This window comes from Peromyscus californicus, unplaced genomic scaffold (assembly GCF_007827085.1).
Source record: "Peromyscus californicus insignis strain IS unplaced genomic scaffold, ASM782708v3 Scaffold_23__1_contigs__length_62951481, whole genome shotgun sequence".
NCBI lineage: Eukaryota > Metazoa > Chordata > Mammalia > Rodentia > Cricetidae > Peromyscus > Peromyscus californicus.
In genome coordinates this window covers 59,362,563-59,385,517 of record NW_026294534.1, presented here as the reverse complement: position 1 = coordinate 59,385,517, position 22,955 = coordinate 59,362,563, and the positions used below count along the sequence as shown (strand labels likewise).

The window sequence follows — 22,955 nt, the reverse complement described above, 5'->3', positions numbered from 1 at the left end:
ACTTAAAACTGCCTTCTTACACTTCTTGCCACTGCTGTCTTCCCCTCAGCAAGAGACCTACTTCCTATGTATCTGTCTTTTTATTGACTTTCTGTTCTGCCTTCCCATTGGTTGTAAACACAACCACATGACCTCCTCATCACTGCCTGTCTATACAGACCTCCAGGTCTTCTATGGTTGGTATTGAGATTAAAGGTGTGTGTCTCCATGCTGGCTCTATCCTTGAACACACAGAGTGTTCATGTGATTTGGATTAAAGGTGTGTGCCACCTCTGCCCGGCTTCTGCTACAGCTTGCTATTAGCTCTGACCCCCCAGGCAACTTTATTTATTAACATACAAATAAAATCACATTTCAGTACAAATAAAATATCACCATACTTGGACTTGCCTCTACTTGATGTGCCTCCTCATGGGATGCCTTGCCTTTGTGTGGGTGGGAGTGAGAGGGGTATGTTGGGAGGGGGTGCTGGGGGAGGAGGGAAGAGAGGGGTCTTTGATTGGTATGTAAAATGAATGAAAAAATTTCTTAATAAAAAAATTTAGACTTTCTGGACAGTGAGACATGTTTGCTCCTTGCAGGACCGATTTACTTCAGAGAAGAGGATGGGCATTGAAGTCATTCCATATGGAGTTTATCTTCTTCTTGGCAAAAGTAGCCATTTGGGCAAGAAAATGTTCTTGCCTGGACTGCTTGACAAAATGTTGTATCGACTGGACATGCAGGACCCATAGGAAGGTGACCACTGAACTTTGCAAGGCAAGATGGTCCTTCAGGTTCCTGCTTCTCAGAGGAGACTGCCAGATATTCTACAGGACACAGGGAAAAGTGAATGAGAGACTAGGCCTATGGGCTGAAGAATGGATGCGCCAACACTGCAGAGGAACTTTGATGACTGTCCAGGCAGGCAGCTGTCTCTGTCTTTTCCAGAGTTTTGGAAGTTTCTTACAATGTTCTTCCTGTTTTCTTAGGTACTATTATATCCTTCTGAGATTTTTGATGTATTTGAAACCTAGATAGTTATAATATGGTTTTCATTGGTTATGATAAGAGATAAGGTAGATATGAAATTTTGGACTCACAAATATAGGATAGATAAAATATTTTCTTTAATTTTACAAAATACAAATAGACTAGATACTATAATTGTAATTCTTGCTTGATATATGTAATTTTACTAGGTTAAAGTTAAAACCTTCCTTTTGTTTGGACAGAAAAGGGGAAGTGATGGGAGAATGTCTTTCTGTATGCTGTGAATATGTGTTGCTCTGATTGGTTGATAAATAAAGCAGTTTGGCCTATGACAAGGCAGCTTAGAGGCAGGTGGCAAATTCAAAGGGAGTGACAGGAAGAAGGCCGAGAGAGATGCCAGCCCACCCACCATCCAGGAAGCAGAATGTAATGGCACACAGGTAAAGTCATGGAACATGGGGTGACATATAGATTAAGAGAAATGGGCTGAGTTTAAATGTAAGAGCTAGTCAGTGGTAGGCCTCACCAATGGCCAAGCAGTTTTTTTAAATACATTTTTATTAAGAGATTTTCTATTCATTTTGCATACCAACCACAGATTACTCTGTCCTCCCTCCTTTGCTCCCCCAGCCTTACCCCCCACCCCACCCCCCATTCCCACCTCCTCCAAGGCAAGGTTTCCTCCCATGGGGAGTCAGCAGAGCCTGGTACATTCAGTTGAGGCAGGTCCAAGCCCCTCTTCCCTGCACTAAGGCTGCACAAAGTGTCTCACCATAGGCACTAGGTTCCAAAAAGCTGGCTCACGCACTAGGGACAGGTCCCGATCCCACTGCCTGGGGCCCCCCTATACTGGCCAAACAGTTTTAATTAGTATAAGTCTCTGCTTGTTTACTTGAGTCTGAGCAGCTGTGGACCAGGTGGGACACAGAAAAACTTTAGCTACATGTAACATAGCTCATCCTTGGCCTTGGGAGGCCTTGACTTACAAAGCGCCAAAGAAACATGACTACACTTGTCATGATAGGCTATTACAGTCTATGACTGCCTTTCTAGCCTATGTCCCAGGCCAGCTCCAGGGTATAGATAGGTCTTTGCTGCTAAATTTAAAGCAAGAGAATATTGCTTAGCTTAATTTTTTTGGTGAGGGTTTTAGCTTGTGTTTCATTTGCTTTGGTTTTTGGTTTTCTTTGTTTTTGTTTGAGTTTTTCTTATTTATTTGTTCTTTCTTTTGTTCTTGTCATTGAATTGATATTTTGCTGATTCTGTACACTATATATAATGACTGCCATTATAAGCCCCATTGAGTAAAATGACTGTATTTTTATGAATAAAAAAGCAATTTCCCACTCTTCTCTCTTTCGACCCTTCTTTAGTCTGGTTTGGTGTCACACTCCTGTAACCCAAGAACTCACAGGCAGAGATGGATCTCTGCAAGTTCCAGGCAGCTTGGCCTACACAGAGTTCCCAGCCAGGGATCTCAGGGCTACACTGGGGATGGTGTCCTGGATGTGGATGACATTAACTACTCTGTGAATACCCATTTTATGATGGAAAAACTATCCATGCTGTATCATTGAGGTTTGTTTGTTTCTTTAAGATTTATTTCTTTTATTTGTATTATGGGTATTTTTCCTGCTTAGTATCTGCACCAGATGCATGCAATTCTCTCAGTGACCAGAAGAGGGCATCAGATTCCACCTGGAACTGGAGTTATCCAGGACTGTTATCTGTTCTCTGGGTACTCTGGGAGAGCAACAAACTCTCTTAACGAATCAGCCATCTTTCCATCCCCAGTACTTGGTGTTTGTCCTTCCTGCCCTGTGTGTTGTATTAATTAGGACTGGGTCCTCCACAACAAAAAAGAGAAGTGTCTGGAGACCTGTAGGGACAGATACATGAGATAGACATGCTAAATCTCTTAGGCTGCCAGGCACTCATGCAGGGAATTTGTGGGTTCAGGATCCTATCCCAGCATCACTTATCAGCATTGGAGTAGGTTTGTCACCTCTTATTTAGGATAACAAGGCACATTAGGTCCATCTGATGAAATGTAGTATTGAGGAGACCCTCCTGGGGGTAGAGAAGGGGTAAGGAAAGTCTTTTGATGCTCCAGCCAAGTACAGTTGGGAGGAAGCTTCAGAAGAGCCTGAGTGGATGGAGCCTGCAGCAGAGGCCACATGGCTCTGGTGGAAAGCATGTTTGTGCAAGGGTTAAGTGGGATAGGGATGGTTGATGCTGGTCTTTTACCAGAGCCCATCTCAGAGTACATTGAGGAATGTGTCTTCCATGAGTGCTTTATTCCTGTGAAGCTCCCCTGGAATATATCTGACTTCTGAGACTGATAGAGAGTAAATATGTAGAGGAAGTAATCCCAGGGTTTAGGGGAGATGGGAGAAAGCCAGGGAGTCCATGCAAAACTATAGTCCCATGATAGCAATCACCCTCCATTCCCCTAAAACTTTGTGTATTAGTTAGCATTAACTGCCAACTTGATAGAGCTTGGAATCAACCGAAAGAAAGGCTCAGGGGAGTAATTGTCTCTGTATAAGGTTGGTCTGTGGGCATATCTGTGATATAGATATGTTTGATTGATATTTGGGTAGGAAAGACTAACCATTGTGGGTGGTACCATTCCCTGGGCAAGTGGTCGTGAGATACGTGAGGATACCAAGTGAATATGAGCCTGGCAAGCAAGTCAGCAAGCACTATTCCTCCATGGTTCCTTGGATCTGAAGATGGGCCAGGAATGAGAGAGGCCTGTGGGGTGGGCCACTTAGGGGCAGGCCTCCAAGGTTGAGCTCAGGGAATGGTTGGGCTCTAGCAGTTGGGCTCCAGGGGCTTTACCACCCAGACAGGCATAGAAGTTTGAGGTGGGGGAACTACCTGGAAGTGAATCAGGAGAGGTCAAGCTCAGCTGTGGAGGGACCTTGGAGTTCATGGTCCCTACTCCAGCTTCTCCCTTCTCCTGTGTCTCCTCCTCTTCTTCAAGTAAGGCCTCAGCATCAGCTAACTTGGTCTGGAGCCCAGGAACAGGCTGCTAAGTACTGCCTTAACACTGGGGCCACAGGCATGCAGTCCTGTCCCATGGATACCACCCTGGCCTCCTGGCTCCTGGCTGAGGTCCAGCTCTGCTCACAGCCCACCTCCCATGGGGATCCCCATTGTCATTTGGTAGGGCAGGGCAGGAGTGTGGGCCACCATGGAGCCATAAAGCCAGGAGCTGCTCACCCAGGGTCAGCAGAGCCTGGCCCCGGCCATGACACAGCAAATGCTATGCTCACAGTGCTGCAGGCCTGAGGAGTGCTAAGACCTCAGGAGCTGTGGTAGCTGGAGGAGGAGGAGGCAAGGGGTGGCAAGGCAGAGCTACTGCTCCAGCTGCTCCTGGCCAAGGAGCAGGGCCACTTCTAGGACCCCACCCTCATGCTGGATGAGAAGCAGCCTCACCTGCTGCCCATTCTCTACCTGAAGGGCATCAGACTATAACCTACCAAGGGCACAGGTGCGTGACTGGTGGCTGTCCGGTGTGCCCTCAGGGCACCGCTTCTTTCTGTAGTTTATCTGGGGTGAGGATCTGGTAGCAGCCGCTGCTCTCTTTCTATTGCTCAGGTAACTTTCTTGCTCAGTCCATACAGGAGAGGAACTGATACCTGGACCTGAATTCACTCCTACTGCCTCTATCCTGAGGTTCCCGGGAAAAAGAAAGCCTTGCCTTGCCTCTTGTGATTGCTACTGCTGCAGGGTCCTCTGGAGGACACCAGGTCTCCTCAGGTTCACCTAGGCCTCTCTTCAAACTGATTATAGACTGGGGTACAATTTCCTGAACCATCTTTTCCCTGACCCCAAACAGTACATAAGTACTCCTGGGTTGCACAAATTGTAGTGATGATGACTGAGAATTGCATAAGGAGATTACCACCCAATTCTTATAGGCTTGGGATTTCTGATGTTCTCAGTCGGAAGCAAGGGGCTGCAGAATCTGCAGCCTTCTGTGTTGAATGCACATGATGGTACAAGGCATCCCAGAAGTGTCCAGAGCTGTCATACATTTTGATGAGCTGAGCAGGAAGGAGAAGTACCAGCTTCTAATAGAAGGTGACAACCTGCAGGTAGCCATGGCCACCCATGTTGTGAAAGGAACCTAGATTTCTTTAAATAACACCTATGACGTGCCATCATGTCTGGACCTTCAGCCAATACCCAGAAGTTTCCTGGCTCTGGCATTTGCTCACTCTTCCTCCAATTACACAGCAATTTGTTTTGGGAAATAGAGCAGAATATCCTTTCTGTTTGTCTTACAGGGAGGAAGTGGGAGTGGGTTAGCTCCTGGGAGACACTTTCTCCAATCACCTCAGCTCTCCTGGTGGAGAAACCTTAGGGTATTGAGGCTGCCCAGATAACTATCATCAATGAGATCAAATACAGGATGATCAACCAGGGCATGAACATGGACAGGAGGTATGTGATGCTGCTCTCTGACCTGAAGACCTACAAGCTATGAGGGAGGCTTGAAGTTCACTATCTGGCACACAAGGCCAGGAACTTCTATGGCATGTAAAGCACACTCCTATGAGGACTGACCTGGACAGAAAGTAAGGTGTCACCACCAAACACCAATTGTGGTGATGGGGTTCTGATAAATTCCCAGTGTGAGAATTCCAACACAGCCAGTTGTTGGAGAAGAAAAGCTGGAACAGGCTTTTGTCCATGTCCTGAATTTTATACTACACCAGTATTGGCCATTACAAAAATCAGGACGCCCCATGGTGAGCTGGGGAGTCAATTCCCCAACCCAGTCTGTATGCTGCTCTTGTAGCTATTACTAGAGAGTATGGCAAGGGATGTAATTCAGTGCCAGAGGGCTTGTCTAGAAAGCATGGGCCTCTTTGTTTGATATCCATCACACACACACACACACACACACACACACACACACACACACACACACACACACACACACACACACACACACACACACACACACACACACCACACACACACACACACACACACACACACTCACTCACACTCACATACACAGGGAGGGGAGGGGAGAGAATTACCTCGGTCTCAGATTGGGGTACAGGAGGAATCTGCATCTGCTGTGAGTTCTTTATTACTCCCCATAAAGAAGTTGATTTATTTTTTCATGACCCTTTCCTGATAAGCCTGTGCTTCAGTGGGGACTTTTAGAAATCAGAGGTGTTACTCAGTGGTAGAACAAAGCTGAGGTAAATATCTCAGGCCCGGGCTCACTATCAGCACTGAAAACCAACTAGGTCGTGTGTGACAGCGGCATTGCCCGAGAGAGAGGTCATCTGTAAGTTTGTGTTCCTTGGTCTGTTTGCTTGTTTGTTTGTGTGTTTGTTTTGTTTGCATGTTCCATTTCAATATATCTCCCATACAAGTTTTATTTCTATTGGTTTGTCATGTGTACATGTGGGTGCATATTTTTGTAGGTGCCCTTGCATGTATGCGGAGGCCAGAAATCAACCTTGGGTGCCATTTACTTTTGACCTTTGCCTTTTAACTAATTATGTATAACATGGATTTCATTATGATCTTTCCATGTATGTATATGGCACACTTTCATCATAATCACCTTCTGTTACTCTCTTATCCACTTCCTAAACTGGCTCATTCTCTTTCTTTTTTATTTAAAGAAACAATGAATCTCATTAGGGGTGCTTACAAGGGCAAGTGCTGAGGGTTATTTGCAGGACAATGGGCACCTTTACACTGTGCACACAATTGAAGAAAGTATCTGTCCCTGTCCTAACAGCTAATTGGCTATAAATCTTCAATGAGATGTGGGACTTCATGGATCCCTCCCTCCCCCAACATGCCAAGATGTTGACATAACTCCTCTTGTGAAGGTTAATGCCACATTTTCTTGACTGGAAGTACATAAATTGTTTCTAGTATTATCTTCTTGAGCATAGTAAAGGAGAAGTTCTCCCCCTTTGAAAACTCAGATTCTTAATTCTTTGTGGCACAGCATCTGGGGTAAAATTGAAAGACTCTACGTATTTTTAGGCCCACTGCATCGTTGGCTATGAGGCTGTACTGATAGCCATCTGCCTTTAGTGGCACCATGAATATCTGCTTGGCTGGTTTTGTTGTTTCTGGTGTTGGGATATCTGCTGCTTTCTTTGGAACTTCTGGGACTGGCTTGAGACCCTTCTGATCATCTCCCCTGACACAGGGTGAAGTCTTCATTATTACCAGGTTTGGCCTGGCCAAATATGGAGTGTGTGTTGATGCTGTCCTCCTTTGAGAAGACAGTTGGCCATCTCTTTGATGCTGCCTTTTTGTGCAGAAAGACACCTTATGAGGTAGGTTTGTAGTGTCAAAGGCCTATTGCTTACAGAACCAGTGGATCTTTTGTCTCTAGAGCCCAACAAAGGCACCCTGCCCTGCCCTCCCCCATTGTGAGCTATGTTCAGTGTAGTAAGCTTGAGTTCCAAGAAGAAAAAGATGGAGCCTAAGCCAATGGGACCTTTTAGCCCTTGAAGCTGTACTTGGCCATATTGACTAACACCCTACATGTTGTCCAGTGTTGGCAAGATGTGCACAGTGGAAGAGCCACCAGGTAGCAGTAGGGTGGCCTGCTGTCCTTCCTCCTAGTAAGACACTGAGCATGCAATTCAATAGTCAAGTCCTCCTCAAATTGTGGGATACAGACTGAAGAGGGAAAAAGAAACACAGTGAGAGGCAGGCCTGGTTGTGCATGCCTTTAATTCCAGAACTCAGGAGGCAGAGAGTTCAAGGCCAGCTGGTTCTACATAATGAGTTCTAGGCAAGTCAAGGCTACTTAGTGTGACGCTGTCTTAAAAACATCGAACAACAGCATCAAATTAAGGTGAAATGAAAAAAATGGACACGATTAGAGTGGGGAGATTAAGGATGGGAGGATCCCAGTGATAAGCCAGAGTATAGCTGTCATAAACCAGGACTGGGACCTAGCACCCAGCCCTGACACAGGAGACTGGGTCCTTACTAAAGGTTTGCAGCACCCACTTCCTGATGCTTCTCTGCCATTGATCCCTTTGCAGGCTTGGCACAGCCTCTGTCCCCCACACTACTTGGAAATGTCCCTTGTTTCTATGTCCAGAGCACTGTGGCCCAAATATTAGTTCTCACAATACATCAAGGTTAGTTTGGCTCTTTGACTCTCTGGTGCTGCTATCTTTGGCACCAACTTAGAATGCATTGGCTTCTTTATTGCTTCCTGTAGAATCTAACTTGTAGCACAGACCCGATACTTAGAGCTTCTAAGAGTTGAACAGGAGAAAGGAGAGGAACTATTCACCCATCCTTTCTAGAAGTCGGTGGAAGCCTGCCCAAGAGTTCTGATAAAGGCACTGGTACCCTTGGCCCTGTACTTCCAAAGCAGGTGTTATCTTTCTTTCTAGACACTAAGCTACAGAAGGCAGGTGGCAAATTCACTATCTCCTAATCATATGCAGGGTTTTTGCTGCCTACTCAGTTTCTCAAAGACTGAGTCTATCTCCTGCTTTTTATTCTTATGAGAGGACTTACTGAGGTAAATTGGCCACCAGTAACCTGCTGGCTGAGGCAGGCAATGTCCTTCCAGAGGCCATCCTCTTAGTACTCATGGGAAGGAAAGTGATGAGCCTAGTTCAACCAGGTAACATGTGCTATAGCTGGGCCTCAGATCCCGAGTCTTCAGTCCGGATTCAGTCATGTTCCCTCCACTGTGAGAGTGCAGCGACTGACCTTGGTTCTGGTTGTTTCTTTCCGTGTCTGAGTGCATCATCTTGGGAATCCCAATGAACATCGGGACTGGGCTCTTCAAGCACAAGGCCGACATGGACACAAATTCACCCAGGAGGCCCCTGATCTTTTTTCATCACAAATGAATTCTAAGTCCCCCTTCTCACTTAGTTCATGGCATGAGAGCACCATTCCTGACCTTGGTTTCTTGTCTTGTCTGGTGCTGAATGGAAGAAGTTTGTGTAACGTGGACAGATGCCTGCATGACCTCATCAGTGCCCATGGTCAAATAAAACCCATGGCATCCACAGGAGCACCTGGAATGGGGAACTGGGAGTCCACTTGTTACTCGACATGGGGGTGCACTGTCCTGCTGCCCACCCTGCTTCGGTGCTCATTCCACCTCACTCTGTCCCTGCTCCAGCTCCCAGTATGTGCCCACACCTGACTGTGAGACAGGTCTATGCTCACAAAGGCCAGGCAGGTCACAGTCCTGGTTCCTCACTTCTCAGTTATGTTGAATGCTCCACTGATGTACTCATGTAAGCACATTACTGTTATTTATTTGTTCTTTTGGGGGGATTTACAGTGTTTGTTGTTATTTTACTTTTGGAAACAAGATGTAGAACCATGAAAAGCAGCATCAGTGTATCACTGGAAAATCACCTGGGAATGCAAAGTCTAAAATAGAAGTCTAGTTCCTAGCTAGGCATTGTCTATTTGAGTTTAAATGCCTTAAAAGGAAATAAAATAGAAACTTCTCATTATCCAGCAAAATGAATCTCCTGTATTTTAAGCTGTCCTGAAACTAGCTTTGTAGCCAAAGTTGACCTCAGGCTTAGCATCATATTGCTTCTATTTCCCAAGCACTAAGATTACAAGTGGGGCTGCCAAGGCCAGTGGGGACAGAGCTAGAGATGAACCCTGGGTTCCCTACAGTGGGAACAGAGGTAGAGATGAACCCTGGGTTCCCTACAGTGGGGACAGAGCTAGAGATGAACCCTGGGTTTCCTACAGTGGGGACAGAGCTAGAGATGAACCCTGGGTTTCCTACACGCTAGGCAATCACTCTGCCAGCTAAGATATGTCCATAGCTGTTATCTTTTGGGGGAAAGTTTTCCAGAGCTAGGAACATTTTTTCTCTGTGTCTACCCCCTAATCCAAATCCCACATTGTAATCAGCCATGCAGGCTCTTCCTGGGTGTGCTTCCAAGTGTATGTATGTGAGGCAGCTGATAGTTCCTCCTCCACATTCATAGGATGTAATTTCTCAGTAGTTTTTTCTATCTCATCATGATGACTAGGAAGATTTTTAGGAAAAAATGGGATATTTATGAACAGTATTTGGAAAGTAAATACTCAGTTCCCTACATGAGAAGTACTAAGGGATTTCCAATCAAGCAGAAATTTATCTCTGGCTTTGGAAGGGGGACGTGCTGAAAGGTTTCCCTTGTGTCCCAGGAGTAACTCCTGGAAAGGGAAGCATGACTTCTGGTGAGTTTTGAGGAGAGCTGATGAGCGGGGAGGCAATGGTAGCTCCCCATGACAGGAGCAGTTCCTTCCCTGGACATTCTATTGTATCCTAGAGAGCCCTGATATCCTCTGTGATGTCACTTTGATGTGACAACACCAACTGCTCTTGGGGCATTTGTTCAGTCCCTTTACAGTTCACCCATAGAAGACAGGTTGAAAAGACTAAGCAGGCTACTTGGGAGACAGAATGTAGAGCATAGAGAGACCAGAGTAAGGCAGAAGGAAGCTGACCATCAGTCTCAGTGTAAAACACTGAGAAGTAAATGGTCCTGGGGTTCACTGAGTGCTTGGCAGGGTACGGGGAGCTTCCTAGAGGAGGTGGGCTTAAGCTGGTTCTTCCACTTATGAGATCAATAGCTGGAGTCTCTAGGAAACTTCTGGACTTCCCTGATTGTTGTGGTTCCTGAATGTCAAGGATTACAGGACATTAGTTTGTTTGTCCCAGAAGGCAGGAGTTGTTAAAGCCGAAGCTGTTGTGCTTGGAGCTTTTGGCTTACACTTTTACTGCAGGGTGGAGGTTTGAGGGGGACAAAATGAAGCCAGCAGGAGTCAGGGCATCACTGCACTTTGCCCCCAGTGGATTCCTCTAGATACAGTGACTGTCTGTCATTAGTAATAGGGAGAGGAATATGCTTTGGGTCAAGACCTCATGTCCTCAGGCTGTACAGCAGAGTTACTCTGACCACCACTCCTGGGCAGTGGCCCCAAATGTTCTGAGTCAGCAAATGTGGGTGGTAGGCTGTTCTCTATTGCATCCAAAGTATTGTTAAAGGCAGTGGACCAGGACAGAGATTGGCTTATTCCTTCAAGCTCCAGGAGTCAGTCCCAAGGTGCCAGTGAGTTTGGCTTGATGAGTCTGGTGACCATGTTCTGCTGCTGCATGGTTTCTCCATCTAATACTCCATGTGTCTGGAGTGACCTGGCAGGAGATCTGGACATATCCACACTACCTGAGTGCTTGTGGACTAAGCCAATTTTTCTCTGGCTTCTAAAACCATGGGCTTGTAAGCTCTACAGCTGGGTCCAGGAGTCAATTTCTGGGTCTCTTTTACTGGGCTTACCTTCAAAGTTTTCTCTGGGGTGATTTGAACCAAGCTTGAGTTTTCTTTTATCCTTTCTTTTTTTTTTAAGATTTATTTATTATGTATACAGCATGTATGCCTGCACTCCAGAAGAGGGCACCCGATCTCATTACAGATGGTTGTGAGCCACCATGTGGTTGCTGGGAATTGAACTCAAGACCTCTGGAAGAGCAGTCAGTGCTTTTAACCTCTGAGCCATCTCTCCAGCCCAAGCTTGAGTTTTCAATTTCAGGGTACTGGGAGATTTCTGTTGTGAGCTGGCTTCAACAGGTGTCTCTCCTTCATTTGACACTGGCCCAGGATCAGAACTGCACCTGCCTTGTTAGCAGGCATTGAAGCAGGCACCTTTTACCAACTTCCCTCAGGGCTTGTGTTTGCCTTAGCCAGTCAGAGTAAAACAAAAACATTTGCAGCAGAGCTTTTCCATAGCTCCTTCAGTGTGAAACCTCAGTAAAAAAAAAACCCCACTCGGCTGGGCAGTGGTGGCACACACCTTTAATCCCAGCACTTGGGAGGCAGAGGCAGGTGGATCTCTGTGAGTTTGAGGCCAGCCTGGTCTCCAAAGCGAATTCCAGGAAAGGCACAAAGCTACACAGAGAAACCCTGTCTCAAAACCCCCCCACCAAAGAAAAACAAAACAAAAACCACTCTATCCCCTACAGACAAAGAGAAGCTTAAACCAGGATTCCTAAGTACAGATAAGAACTTAGACCCCTTTCAAGTTCCCAGGTGGTGATATCAGCTACAGGGACTTAAAAACACAGAGTCAGGATATTCGGCCATCTGGTAGGGGCTAATTGGCCATAAAACAGCCCAAACTTCTCAAACCCCGGAGACAGCTCATAAAACTCCTAACATGGTTGCTGAACAAATGAGAGATAAAGATAACATGAAAGACTGAAAAAATGAAACTGATATTAACCAAGGAGAGGGAGGCCGGTTGTGGGGAATGAATTCTGTGGTCTGTGCCTTTAAGAACTAGCCTCACAAAGAAAGGGCAAGCTCCTCCTGGACTCACTGCTATGAGTGCATTGGACCGGCTTCCCTGCCGCAGCTTGTAAACTTAAACAGAGTAAACCTTGCTTTTGCATTCTGGTACGCACGTCCTCGGTGGTCTCTCTGGGGCTCACGATCTGGGCACAACATTCAGAGAAATTTCTCCCACTGATAGACCTTTATCTCATTTTGCTTGTTCAGAGCTTCAGATATCTCAGGCTGCGCCTCTGTTCCTCTGCTAGCTGCCTTTGGAGATAGGGGCTCCCTGCCCCCAGAATCTGCCTCAAACTTTTAGCAGCTTTCATTTTCTGGGGAGGAATCTGTTCCTTCTGTTTCTGTTTCTGTTTCTTCAGAGTCTTTCTCCCTGACAATTCCCAGTTTGGTCTTCAGTTTATCACCTCTGCCCCAGAAACATTTTTTTTGACACTGAAGTGGCAGCTTTTCCTGCCACTGAAGGTAGGGGCTTTTTGTCCATTTCTGTTTTCGGGGTCTGTGAGGTTTGTGTTCATAAATCAAGCTTAGCAAGGGAGGTTTTTGCCATCTCTAAGCTCGCATCAGACCTTCACCTGGCCCAGTTCTCCTGTGGACTGTTTTCATTTGTCTGTGCTCTCAGAGCTTATTGCCTGAGACAATCAACCCCTCAAGGTCTCCCTCACCTCAGTGGGAGTCAGTCTAAACAAAGCTTTTCTCAAAAAGATGCTTTCTGATAGCAAAGAACATTACTCCTTGTTAGTTCTGCCCTGGCTTGGCTCTTTATGCAGACAGCATTCCTGACTCGGCAACCCAACTGTAGATGCAGTTTGGCTTTACTGCTTTCCCAGAAAGGTCTTTTCTCTGATAGGAAAGCTTTTCTCAGATCTTTCTGCAGCTGTGGACCTATCAATCTCGGACTTGTAGGAAAGCGGGCAACTATACTGTTCCCACCGGCTTTAGCTTTGTTTGTTCATCAGCAATCTTCCCCTGGGTCCTGCACCTTCCTGCCTCAGCTCTGTGCTCCAGGAAGTTGTTTACAACTGCAGATACTCTAGCATCTCTGGAATGCACTCCAACTTGGAGGTAATGGCCAATGGATACAATGCTAACAGAGAGGGTTTCGGCTCATCACTTCAGGGGATCTTTTCATTAGGGCAATTAAGAGCACCCTTTCATGCTGTTAGACTTTCACTCAGAAACAAAACCCTGGATACCTCAGCTCAGCTGTAGCTGAAAAGGTTTGACTTTTTTGCTTTTCCTGGGTAAACAATTTCCTGCTGGGCTCTTTATGGCTCTTCACTCACTCTCCCAAGCATTTCCTCAGGGTATTCTGATCTGCTGCCTTTTACTAGCTTGAAGAGACAGAGCTTAGAAGAGGTTTTTAGGAAATCAAGCCCTGCCTCCCTCATTGCAGGGAGGATTTTTCTGGCTTGAAAGACAGGACTTAGAGAGGTTTTGCTGTCTTAACAGGTTTGTTGTTTTCCCTTAGAGCTAATCACAGGTGATTCCCCGTACTAATATCTTCAGGTGATTCTAATTTTTGTCTTTCTGAGAAAGTTAAAGGCTTTAGTTTTTAAGTTTAAGAGAGTTTTTTAGTTTGATAAAGATTAAGGCTTTTTAGAGAGATTTTCCAAGAAAAGCTTTAGTTTGAAAGATTTTTTTCCCCTGAGAGAGAAAGACCAATTTTCCCCAAACTTCTGAGTTTTAATTTTTTTTTTTGGCTTCTTACACCCGCGTTTTTGCCTCAGGGAGAAATCACTTTTTCCTGTCACTTGGACTTAGCATTTTAACTGTCCCCAGGCCAAAAGCTTCCATAGGAAACTTTTTTCTGTGCAATAAGCTCAAAGAAGAGTTTTTGTTTTTGTTTTTATTTTCTACCCATAAAGCTCAAAGAAAGATTTTTTTCCCAGTTTGCATTCATAGCCCCAAAGTTAGAAAATTGAAGAGTTTTTCTGTCTAGTTGCCTTACTTATCTGAAATAATTTTTTAACATAGTATTACACTTCTAAGTTTTTCCCACACTATATTACTACTCTATACCTTATACTTATTTTTCACAGATAGAAATTGAGAAAGAGCTAGAAGATAGAAATTTTTTTGCATCAATCAGTTTACAATTTATTACTATATATTGCTTATATTATCTTTTTTCTCATTTTTCTTTATTAAGAAATTTTCTGCTGTACATACCACCAACAGATCCCTTCTCCTCCCTCTTCCCACCCCCCCAGCCCTCCCAAGCCACCCAACATCCCTACATCCCCCAAATCAAGGTCTCCCATGGGAAGTTAGCAGAGCCTGGCACACTGAGCCTAGGCAGGTCCAATCCCCTTCCCACTGCACCAAGGCTGAGCAAGGCATCACACCACAGGCACCGGGCTCTCAAAAGCCTGCCCATGCACCAGGGATGAATCCATCCCCCTGCCTGGGTGCCCCCCAAACAATTCGAGCCAAACAACCATCTTCTGTATCCAGAGGGCCTAGTCCAGTCCCATGGGGGCTCCACAGCCACTAGTCTCCAGTTCATGGGCTTCCACCAGTGTGGCTGGTCACCTCTGCATGTCTTCCCATCATGATCTCCACATCCCTAGCCTGCAGAATCCCTCCTCTCTCTCATCGATTGCATTCCCAGAGCTCAGCCTGGTGCCTGGCTGTGGATCTCTGCATCTGCCTCCCTAAGTCACTGGACAAAGTCTCTATGATGACAGTTAGGTTATTCACTAGACCTGTCACCAGAGTAGACCAGTGCTGTGGGATGTTCTGTATGGCAAATGTGTTGTTCTGATTCATCAATAAATGACTGATTGGCCATTGACTAGGCAGGAAGTATAGGCTGGACAAGGAGGAGAATAAAGCTGGGATGTGGAAGGCTGAGTCAGAGAGACACTCCCAGCCGCCATGATGAGAAACAGCTTGTGAAGATGCCGGTAAACCACGAGCCACGTGGCAAGGTATAGATTTGTAGAAATGGATTAATTTAAGCTATAAGAACACTTAGCAAGAAGCCTGCCATGGCCATATAGTTTGTAAGCAATATAAGTGTCTGTGTTTACTTGGTTGGGTCTGAGTGGCTGTGGGACTGGCGGGTGACAAAAATTTGTCCTGACTGTGGGCAAGGCAGGAAAACTCTAGCTACAAATGACATCCAAAGTGGTGGCAAGAGTTTCCACCTAAAAACTGAGAATAAAGATTCTAAAACGGAGCTAAAAACAGTTCCTAATTGTCTCTCTCAAATGAGTGGCAGCTGCTGGTTTGAGCTACTTGTGGGTTTCTGGAGTGTGCACTTGACCTGCAGTATGGCGGGAAGGAGGCCTCTGCAAGTGGCACATTAAGCTGCATGGTGGATTTAGACTTTGCTAGTACAAAACAGAAAAAGAGGTTTCTGCGCTACACGCTGCTTGGATAAAAGCATAGACCCACGATAGTTCCCAGAGCTGGTGGTAAACTACTACCACCATGTTGGGTAACTGAGGTGGGTGGATCCAGCAGCCACAGCTGCTGCAGTTTAAAGCAGTAGATTCACAATAAGACAGATTCAGATGTAATAGTTTACAATGTGTGTAAAAGATACGTAGGCTTAAAAGAGACAAAAAAGGTGATATATACGGTTATATAAACAAATACATAGTTTTAAAAAATGAAGTCTTTAAAAAGACAGTAAAATTAATATAAAAAATAAGACACATAAAGATGAATATTTCACAGAGAATCTGGATTGTGTTGTCTTTGGGATTTTTAACTGCAGAAAAATATTTTATTGTAAAAGCTATTGAGTTATGCCAAAAAGTATATTTTAAAGATACCTTGACTTCAAAATTTGGATCTAAGGATGTGTTGCCTTGGAAAGGAATCTCTGCTTTTGTTCCCACAGAAAGCCAGATGCTATGGATTTGTTCCAGATTAAGATACATCAGGTTTAACCAGCCAAGACCCCCTGAAAGGTCTCCAATGACACCATGGCCCAGATGATCCAACATACAGAACCATTTCAAGGCAACTGGCTCAGACGATACACACTCATGGACTACTCCATAATCCTAAAATTTTCTTTGTGTCCCCATGAGATACAGCACCCTCCTCCAGCAGGAAGTAGTAAGAGAAGCTATGCCCAAATTCCCAAATTATATGTAATTTTACTTTGTTAAGGTTAAAACCTTCCTTCTTGAAAAAAAAAAATTGGAAGTGCTGTGGGATGTTCTGTATGGCAAATGTGTTGTTCTGATTGGTCAATAAATCACTGATTGGCCATTGGCTAGGCAGGAAGTATAGGCGGGACAAGGAGGAGAATAAAGCTGGGAAGTGGAAGGCTGAGTCAGAGAGACACTCCCAGCTGCTATGATGAGAAACAGCATGTGAAGATGCCGGTATGCCACGAGCCACATGGCAAGGTATAGATTTGTAGAAATGGATTAATTTAAGCTATAAGAACACTTAGCAAGAAGCCTCCCATGGCCATACAGTTTGTAAGCAATATAAGTGTCTGTGTTTACTTGGTTGGGTCTGAGTGGCTGTGGGACTGGCGGGTGACAAAAATTTGTCCTGACTGTGGGCAAGGCAGGAAAACTCTAGTTACAGACCAATCCAGGCACCCTCTAGAACACTGCCAATACTCCCAGGTGGGGGTCATCCTTGTGGATTCCTGAGAGCCTCCCTGGCACCCTGCCTAGAAGATAGAATTTTTTTTTTTTTGGTTTTTCGAGACAGGGTTTCTAGGTGTACCTTTGTGCCTTTCCTGCATCTCGCTCTGTAGACCAGGCTGGCCTCGAACTCACAAAGATCCACCTGCCTCTGCCTCCCGAGTGCTGGGATTAAAGGCATGCACCACCGCCGCCTGGCCAAGATAGAAACCTTTATAGAGGAGATTTTTGAGCTGCAGCATTGGACATCCTTCCAGTCCATTTCTTTCTTTTCTCTCGAGGATAAATCCCCCTGACCATATATATGTATATTCCATTAAACACTGGACATGTCCCTTTTTCCACTGGCAGGGCCTGACTTGCACTTTAACCAGAAACTCTGTAATAAAACTTATTTTCCTTTGTCTTTAGTTCCTTCCCCCCCTTTTTTAGTCCCTGTTCATGGCACCATTCTGTGGGGCGTTTACCCACCAAACCCACAGTTCCCCAGAGTTTTCTTGAGTGCGAGCAGCAGGAAATAGTAGAAGGATTTAGGTTGTGGAGATAAACAAATAGAAAATACAAGATAGCCTCGAGAGGGCCTGGAACCTATTCCAATGGGTCCTGACTGTCTCTGCCCCAGGGTATTTATAGAAACAGCAAGGGGTGGAGCAAAAGATCTCCCCCCAGCACAGCCAAGTGCAGATCATCTCAGACACCTGCACTCAGGCCCGTGGTCCTAATTATTCTCTCTATGAGGACCTGCTGGGTAAAAGCACAAGGAACCTGAAAATGGGCTCCCACAACTAGGAAACTCCTACAACACATCAACTCCTTCAGTAATGTGGCAGGATACAAGATTAACTCAAAAAAATTAGTAGCCCTTCTATATACAAATGATAAATGGGCTGAGAAAGAAATCAGAGAAACATTACCCTTTACAATAACCACAAATAGTATAAAACACCTTGTGGTAACTCTAACTAAGCAGGTGAAAGACCTGTATGACAAGAATTTTAAGTCTCTGAAGAAAGAAATTGAAGAAGATATCAGAAAATGGAAAGATCTCCCATGCTCATGGATAGGAAGGATTAACATAGTAAAACTGGCAATCTTACCAAAAGCAATCTACAGATTCAGGGCAACCCCCACCAAAATCCCAATACAGTTCCTTTATTTTATAAGATTGTTTTGGATATCCTGGTTTTTTGTTTTTCCATATGAAGTTGAGTATTGTTCTTTCAAGTTCTGTGAAAGCGCAATACTCTCCCTCTCTCTCTCCTTCTCCCCCTCTTCCTCTCTCTCCTTCTCTCTCCCTCTTCCCCTCTCCCTCTCTATGCCTCCCCCAACTCTCTCCCTCCCTCCCTCCCTCTCTCTCTCTCTCCTTCTCTCTCACTCTTCCCTTCTCCCTCTCCCCATGTCTCTTCTCCTCTTTCTCTCTCTCTCTCCTCTCTCTCTCTCACTCTTCCCCTCTCCCTCTCCCCACCTCTCTTCTCCTCTCTCTCTCTCTCTCTCTCTCTCTCTCTCTCTCTCTCTCTCTCTCTGTCTCTCTCCTACAATAAAAACCTTCCCCTTACCTATACAATGGAGTGATTATAGAGTCAGTTAATCTAATGCCAAGAAACAGTTTAAAATTTTTGCATAGTGTATTTTAATTGAAAATTATTAACAATTTGTGTACAGAGTTCAATAAATAGAATGTCCTCTTTCAGAGGAATATTTTTCTTTTCAATTTCTATATGTTTTAAAATTCTTGCTAATATAGATATCAATTTGACTGCTTCAAAGGACTGTCAATCAACTGCAGCGCCATCTAGGAAGAAAAGCAAAAGCCAGAATTACTAGCAGTATCATCAGGAACATTAGTTGCATCATCAAGAGGATTATGGGCAGCAGCATCAGTGTTGTTATTGGCATCATCTCATGCAGTATCATCAGCATCATTGTGTATAAGGTGTGTGAATTGGAAGCTCCTTTTTTTGTTTTATGCTGCTTGTTTTGGAGTGTTTCAGAGATGATGCTATCCTCACAAGTCAGTGTATGTCCACAGAAAAGGCAGACACTGACTAGCATTTAACAGTTAGATATCTCTGTATATGCTTAGCCACTCCAAAAACACAAGGTTATCACTGGGAGAGAAAATAATTCTCATTCCAGAACAGGAGACAACCATGAATCAGCTAACATTATTTGGTCAGTTTTGGTGGACTGAACTGACTTTGTTTCTTTTATATTATATACTTTCAATACAATTGGGGGAAAATCACTTTCTTCTGGTACCATGTAAAGTCTATGTAGCCCCATATAAAGCATGGAATTTATTAATCATAAGTATAAGGAACCAAAGAAAGTTAGTTTTCTGGGACAAAAATCATCTATTTTAAACTACTGTTTGTGGACTAACTTACCCTGGCCATCGTTCTTTTTACTGTGTGAAAAGCTAGGTCAGCGTCATTAGCAGGATCCTTAGTGTCACTGGGACCACGGAGAGGAGCAGATTCTAGATCAATACTGAGCTTGTCAAGAGCCAGGTCAGCATTGTGAGGAGGGTCCCTGGTGTCACCAGTGCAGTGACCAGGAGCAAGCTCAGGGTCAGTGTGCGGTTGCCATCTTTGGTGCTCAGTGCTGGCAGCCAAAGCAACTGGACGGGCCAATTGAGCCTTGAAAGCCTTGTCCATGTCACCCAAGTCACCTGCATCACCAGGGCAGACAGCAGGAGCTGGTTCAACGTGTGCAGTAGCCCGCAGTGCAGCAATTCTGTGCTCAAAAGGGTTGAAATGGGGTACATACAGATACCCTGACTTCTTTTCTTTAACCTTTAAAAAATATTGAGATGTTACTTTTCATTAAAAATTTTATGATTTTTCATAAATCATTTTCATTTTAGCACTTGTCTGTTAATGTCGCAGTCTTGATTTTAGTCTCCAAATGTTTGTTGTTTAGTCTAATTTTATCATTACAGTCGCTGATATCTTGTAACCTCTGCTTCCTTTCTGCTTAAGTAAAAGGCCCAGGATTTTCAGAAACCTCAAAAGGAACCTTCTCAGATTTATGCCTTTCTTCCTCTGCTCTTTGCTACCTAACATCATCATTCTCTGTGTAATGGGGAGATATAAAAATAAAAGGACAAAATGTGTCCTCTCCAAATGTTATGACCTGGATTTTACATTCCAGCCAGATTAATAGAATGTGAAAGGAGGAGCTTCGGGAATGAAAGGAACCTCTCCCTTCTGTACTACGTAGTCCTTTCCCCATGGCCTTTCACAATTGTTCACTGGGACCCTGAGATAGCAAAACAGTGAAAGTGACCTGAACATTCGTGAACAAAGTGTGTCACTACCCATAGCAGTGGGGAGCTGCTGAGCTGCAAGTATGGATTCTGCAGATGCCTTCTGACCTCTTACACCTTAACCATGACTGTTATATGTGTGAGCAGTGGCCTATTCCAGCACCACTGTGGTGGCTTGAATGAGAACAGCCCCGATACACTCAAACATTTGAATGCTTGGTCCCCAGTGGGTGGAACTATTTTGGAAAGATTAGGAGGTGTGGCCTTGTTGGAGGGGATGTTTCCCTGGGGGGTGGGCATACATGTGTGTGTATTCATGTGCTTGTGTGTTATGCTGCTGCTGTGTGTGAAGACCAGAGAACAACTTTCAGGATCTGGCTCTCTCCTTCCCTGGGTGAAGCAGGGTCTCTCACTGTTTCTGCTACTCTGTGTGTTCCAGTCTGGCTGGCTTGTGAGTTTCAGAGCTGTTCTATGCTCTCAGCCTCCATTATGGATTTAGGGGTGCTGGGATTATACATGTCAGACACTTGCTACTTGTAGTGCTTTCTGGGATGGAATTCAGGTCATTAGACTTGCAAGGCAAGTGCTCTGACCCTCTGAGCTGTGTTTCTGGCCCATATATGTATGTGAGTTTGTTTGTTATCGGTTCAGAATGAAAATGATAAAGAGAAAACCATGAACTTGGCATGTGAGCTTTCTCATTTTTCAAAGCCAGGTATCATCCATGTACACACCTGTGTCATTACAACCTTGGTATGACTATACCTCTTTACAAAGACTTCTATTTGGCAATCTGTCAGCATGTGGTGGAGAACTGATATTATCTATCTCAGACTGTGGCTTTATACTATTTATACTGCTATTAGCAGGTGGCTTCTGGGAAAGTCTTGTGTTAGTTTAGTTTTCAGTGTGTTTAAGAGTAGAAAAGTGATGTCTTTTTTCTTTCAGACACATGATTTAATTCTTTGAAGGATGAAAACTATAGCCCTTTTAGTTTGCCAGACTCTGGCATGTCTAATATCTATTTACGATTATTGTTATTGGAATTCATATTCTAATCATTTGCTTATCAAAGATGTGATTCCTTTCAGGCCCACTCTAACTCCTGCATAGTTATCATACTCAACACCATATCGTTTACTTTCCGCATCATCATAAAAATTCTACATTAGTATTAAATTCTTCTATTTATATTAAGTATGTTAGCTTCCTGGGTTATTACTCTTACAGTCTAATGAATTTTCACTTAAATCTTAGAAGATGACTGGAAAGTGAACGTACGTGATGAAGAACATAAGAAAGAATTGAGAACATTTTCAAGCTAGGTTTCTTTTGTCTGCAACAATCCACAGTATTGAAAAGACAAGCTGTTCAGAAGATACTATCTTATCTTACAGTAAAGTACTGTACTTTTCCACATGGTGGGAATTACCTTTGTGGATATTTCTCTTCTAGAGTCATCAGGTGCAGGCTCTTCCTTAAGATGAATAATAAGTTCAGCATTTTCAAGTTGGTCATGAACCATCTCCTTTACATTTTCTCTGATGTATGTTTTAAGGTGTTTGTACTGTAGTGAATTCTGCTGGTCTATTGTCACCTCATCAGTTTTCACAGAAGGCCTTTCCCATAAAGATGCATTTTCAACATTGCACTTCTCCTTTTCTTGTTCTTCAGTGATTTTCTATAGACAAGAAAATTGAGGGTTACTCTGATTGATTCAGACTCATGGGTTTTGTGTTTTGGTGCACTTGTTTTCAAAATGGCTTTTTTGTGTCCTTACATTTTATGGGATATGGGAACAGAAAAAAATAAGAAACTACATAATATTTAACAGGAATTTCTTTATATATGATCAGCTACTCCAAAGTCACTGGACTATCAATAATAAATGTAAATAATTTATAGCCTTAGCTTAGACTAGGAGAGAAACATGATTCAACAAACTTAACCTAGTAAATGTTGATAAGAATGAACACATATTATTTCATACTTATTTATATATTTATTATTTTTTTCAAAAAATGAATGATATGCATGGTTCTGGATCAGATATAAGCTCTGAGCTGCTGCTCCAGTGCCATGCCTACCTGCCTGCTGTCATGATCCCAGTCATGTTGGTCATGGATTTTCCTTCTGAAACTGTAAGCAAGCCCTCAACCAAATGCTTTCTTTGATAAGTTGCCTTGGTCATGTTGTCTTATAGCAGTAGAAAATTAACTACATATATAACCTATGTTAAGAGTCACTGAGTTGATTTTATGCCTTTATTCTCTCTCTCGGTATAGACACTGATGACATCTAGAGACCAGGAGGCAGAGATAATTCTCTAAAGTTGTCGTGAGTGATTGGTAATAGGAAACTACAAATTTAAGCCTTGGGAATGATCTTTTTACTTCAAACTAACTTAATGCCTATTACTGACACATTGCTCATAACATCAATTGTTAATAAGGAGGCTTAAATTTTAAGATACATGTATCATTTGGGGACATTTTACAAACAGGTCAAAAAATATTTTCAGAGTAAAACTGACCTCAATTATAACTATATTCTAAAAATCAAGTTTATCTGGAAGTTACTACAAATTCTAAGAGTTTGTTTTGTAAATTTTTATACTTCTGTACATTTTCTTGTTCTCTATACTAAATTTTTATGCAAATTATAAACCATAAATAAAAATGCAATGGTTTTTCAAGGAGAATTTAGATATGATCCATATGGATAGTATTTAGAGCAATGAAGCTGTTAAGTCAGAGCACC

The 22,955-nt window shown here is 43.8% G+C and overlaps 1 protein-coding gene across 1 annotated transcript; it reads right to left on the bottom strand.

The window, feature by feature from the left end:
• Positions 1 to 18,606: 18,606 nt before the first annotated feature.
• On the bottom strand, positions 18,607 to 22,386 carry LOC128119340 (uncharacterized). Its single transcript, XM_052752750.1, has 4 exons — positions 22,378 to 22,386; positions 21,628 to 21,876; positions 19,315 to 19,722; positions 18,607 to 18,719 (listed from the first exon to the last, which is right to left on the bottom strand). Exons 1-4 carry the CDS (start codon positions 22,384 to 22,386, stop codon positions 18,675 to 18,677), a joined length of 711 nt encoding a protein of 236 aa, XP_052608710.1. The 3' UTR covers positions 18,607 to 18,674.
• Between the last annotated feature and the right edge of the window lie 569 nt (positions 22,387 to 22,955).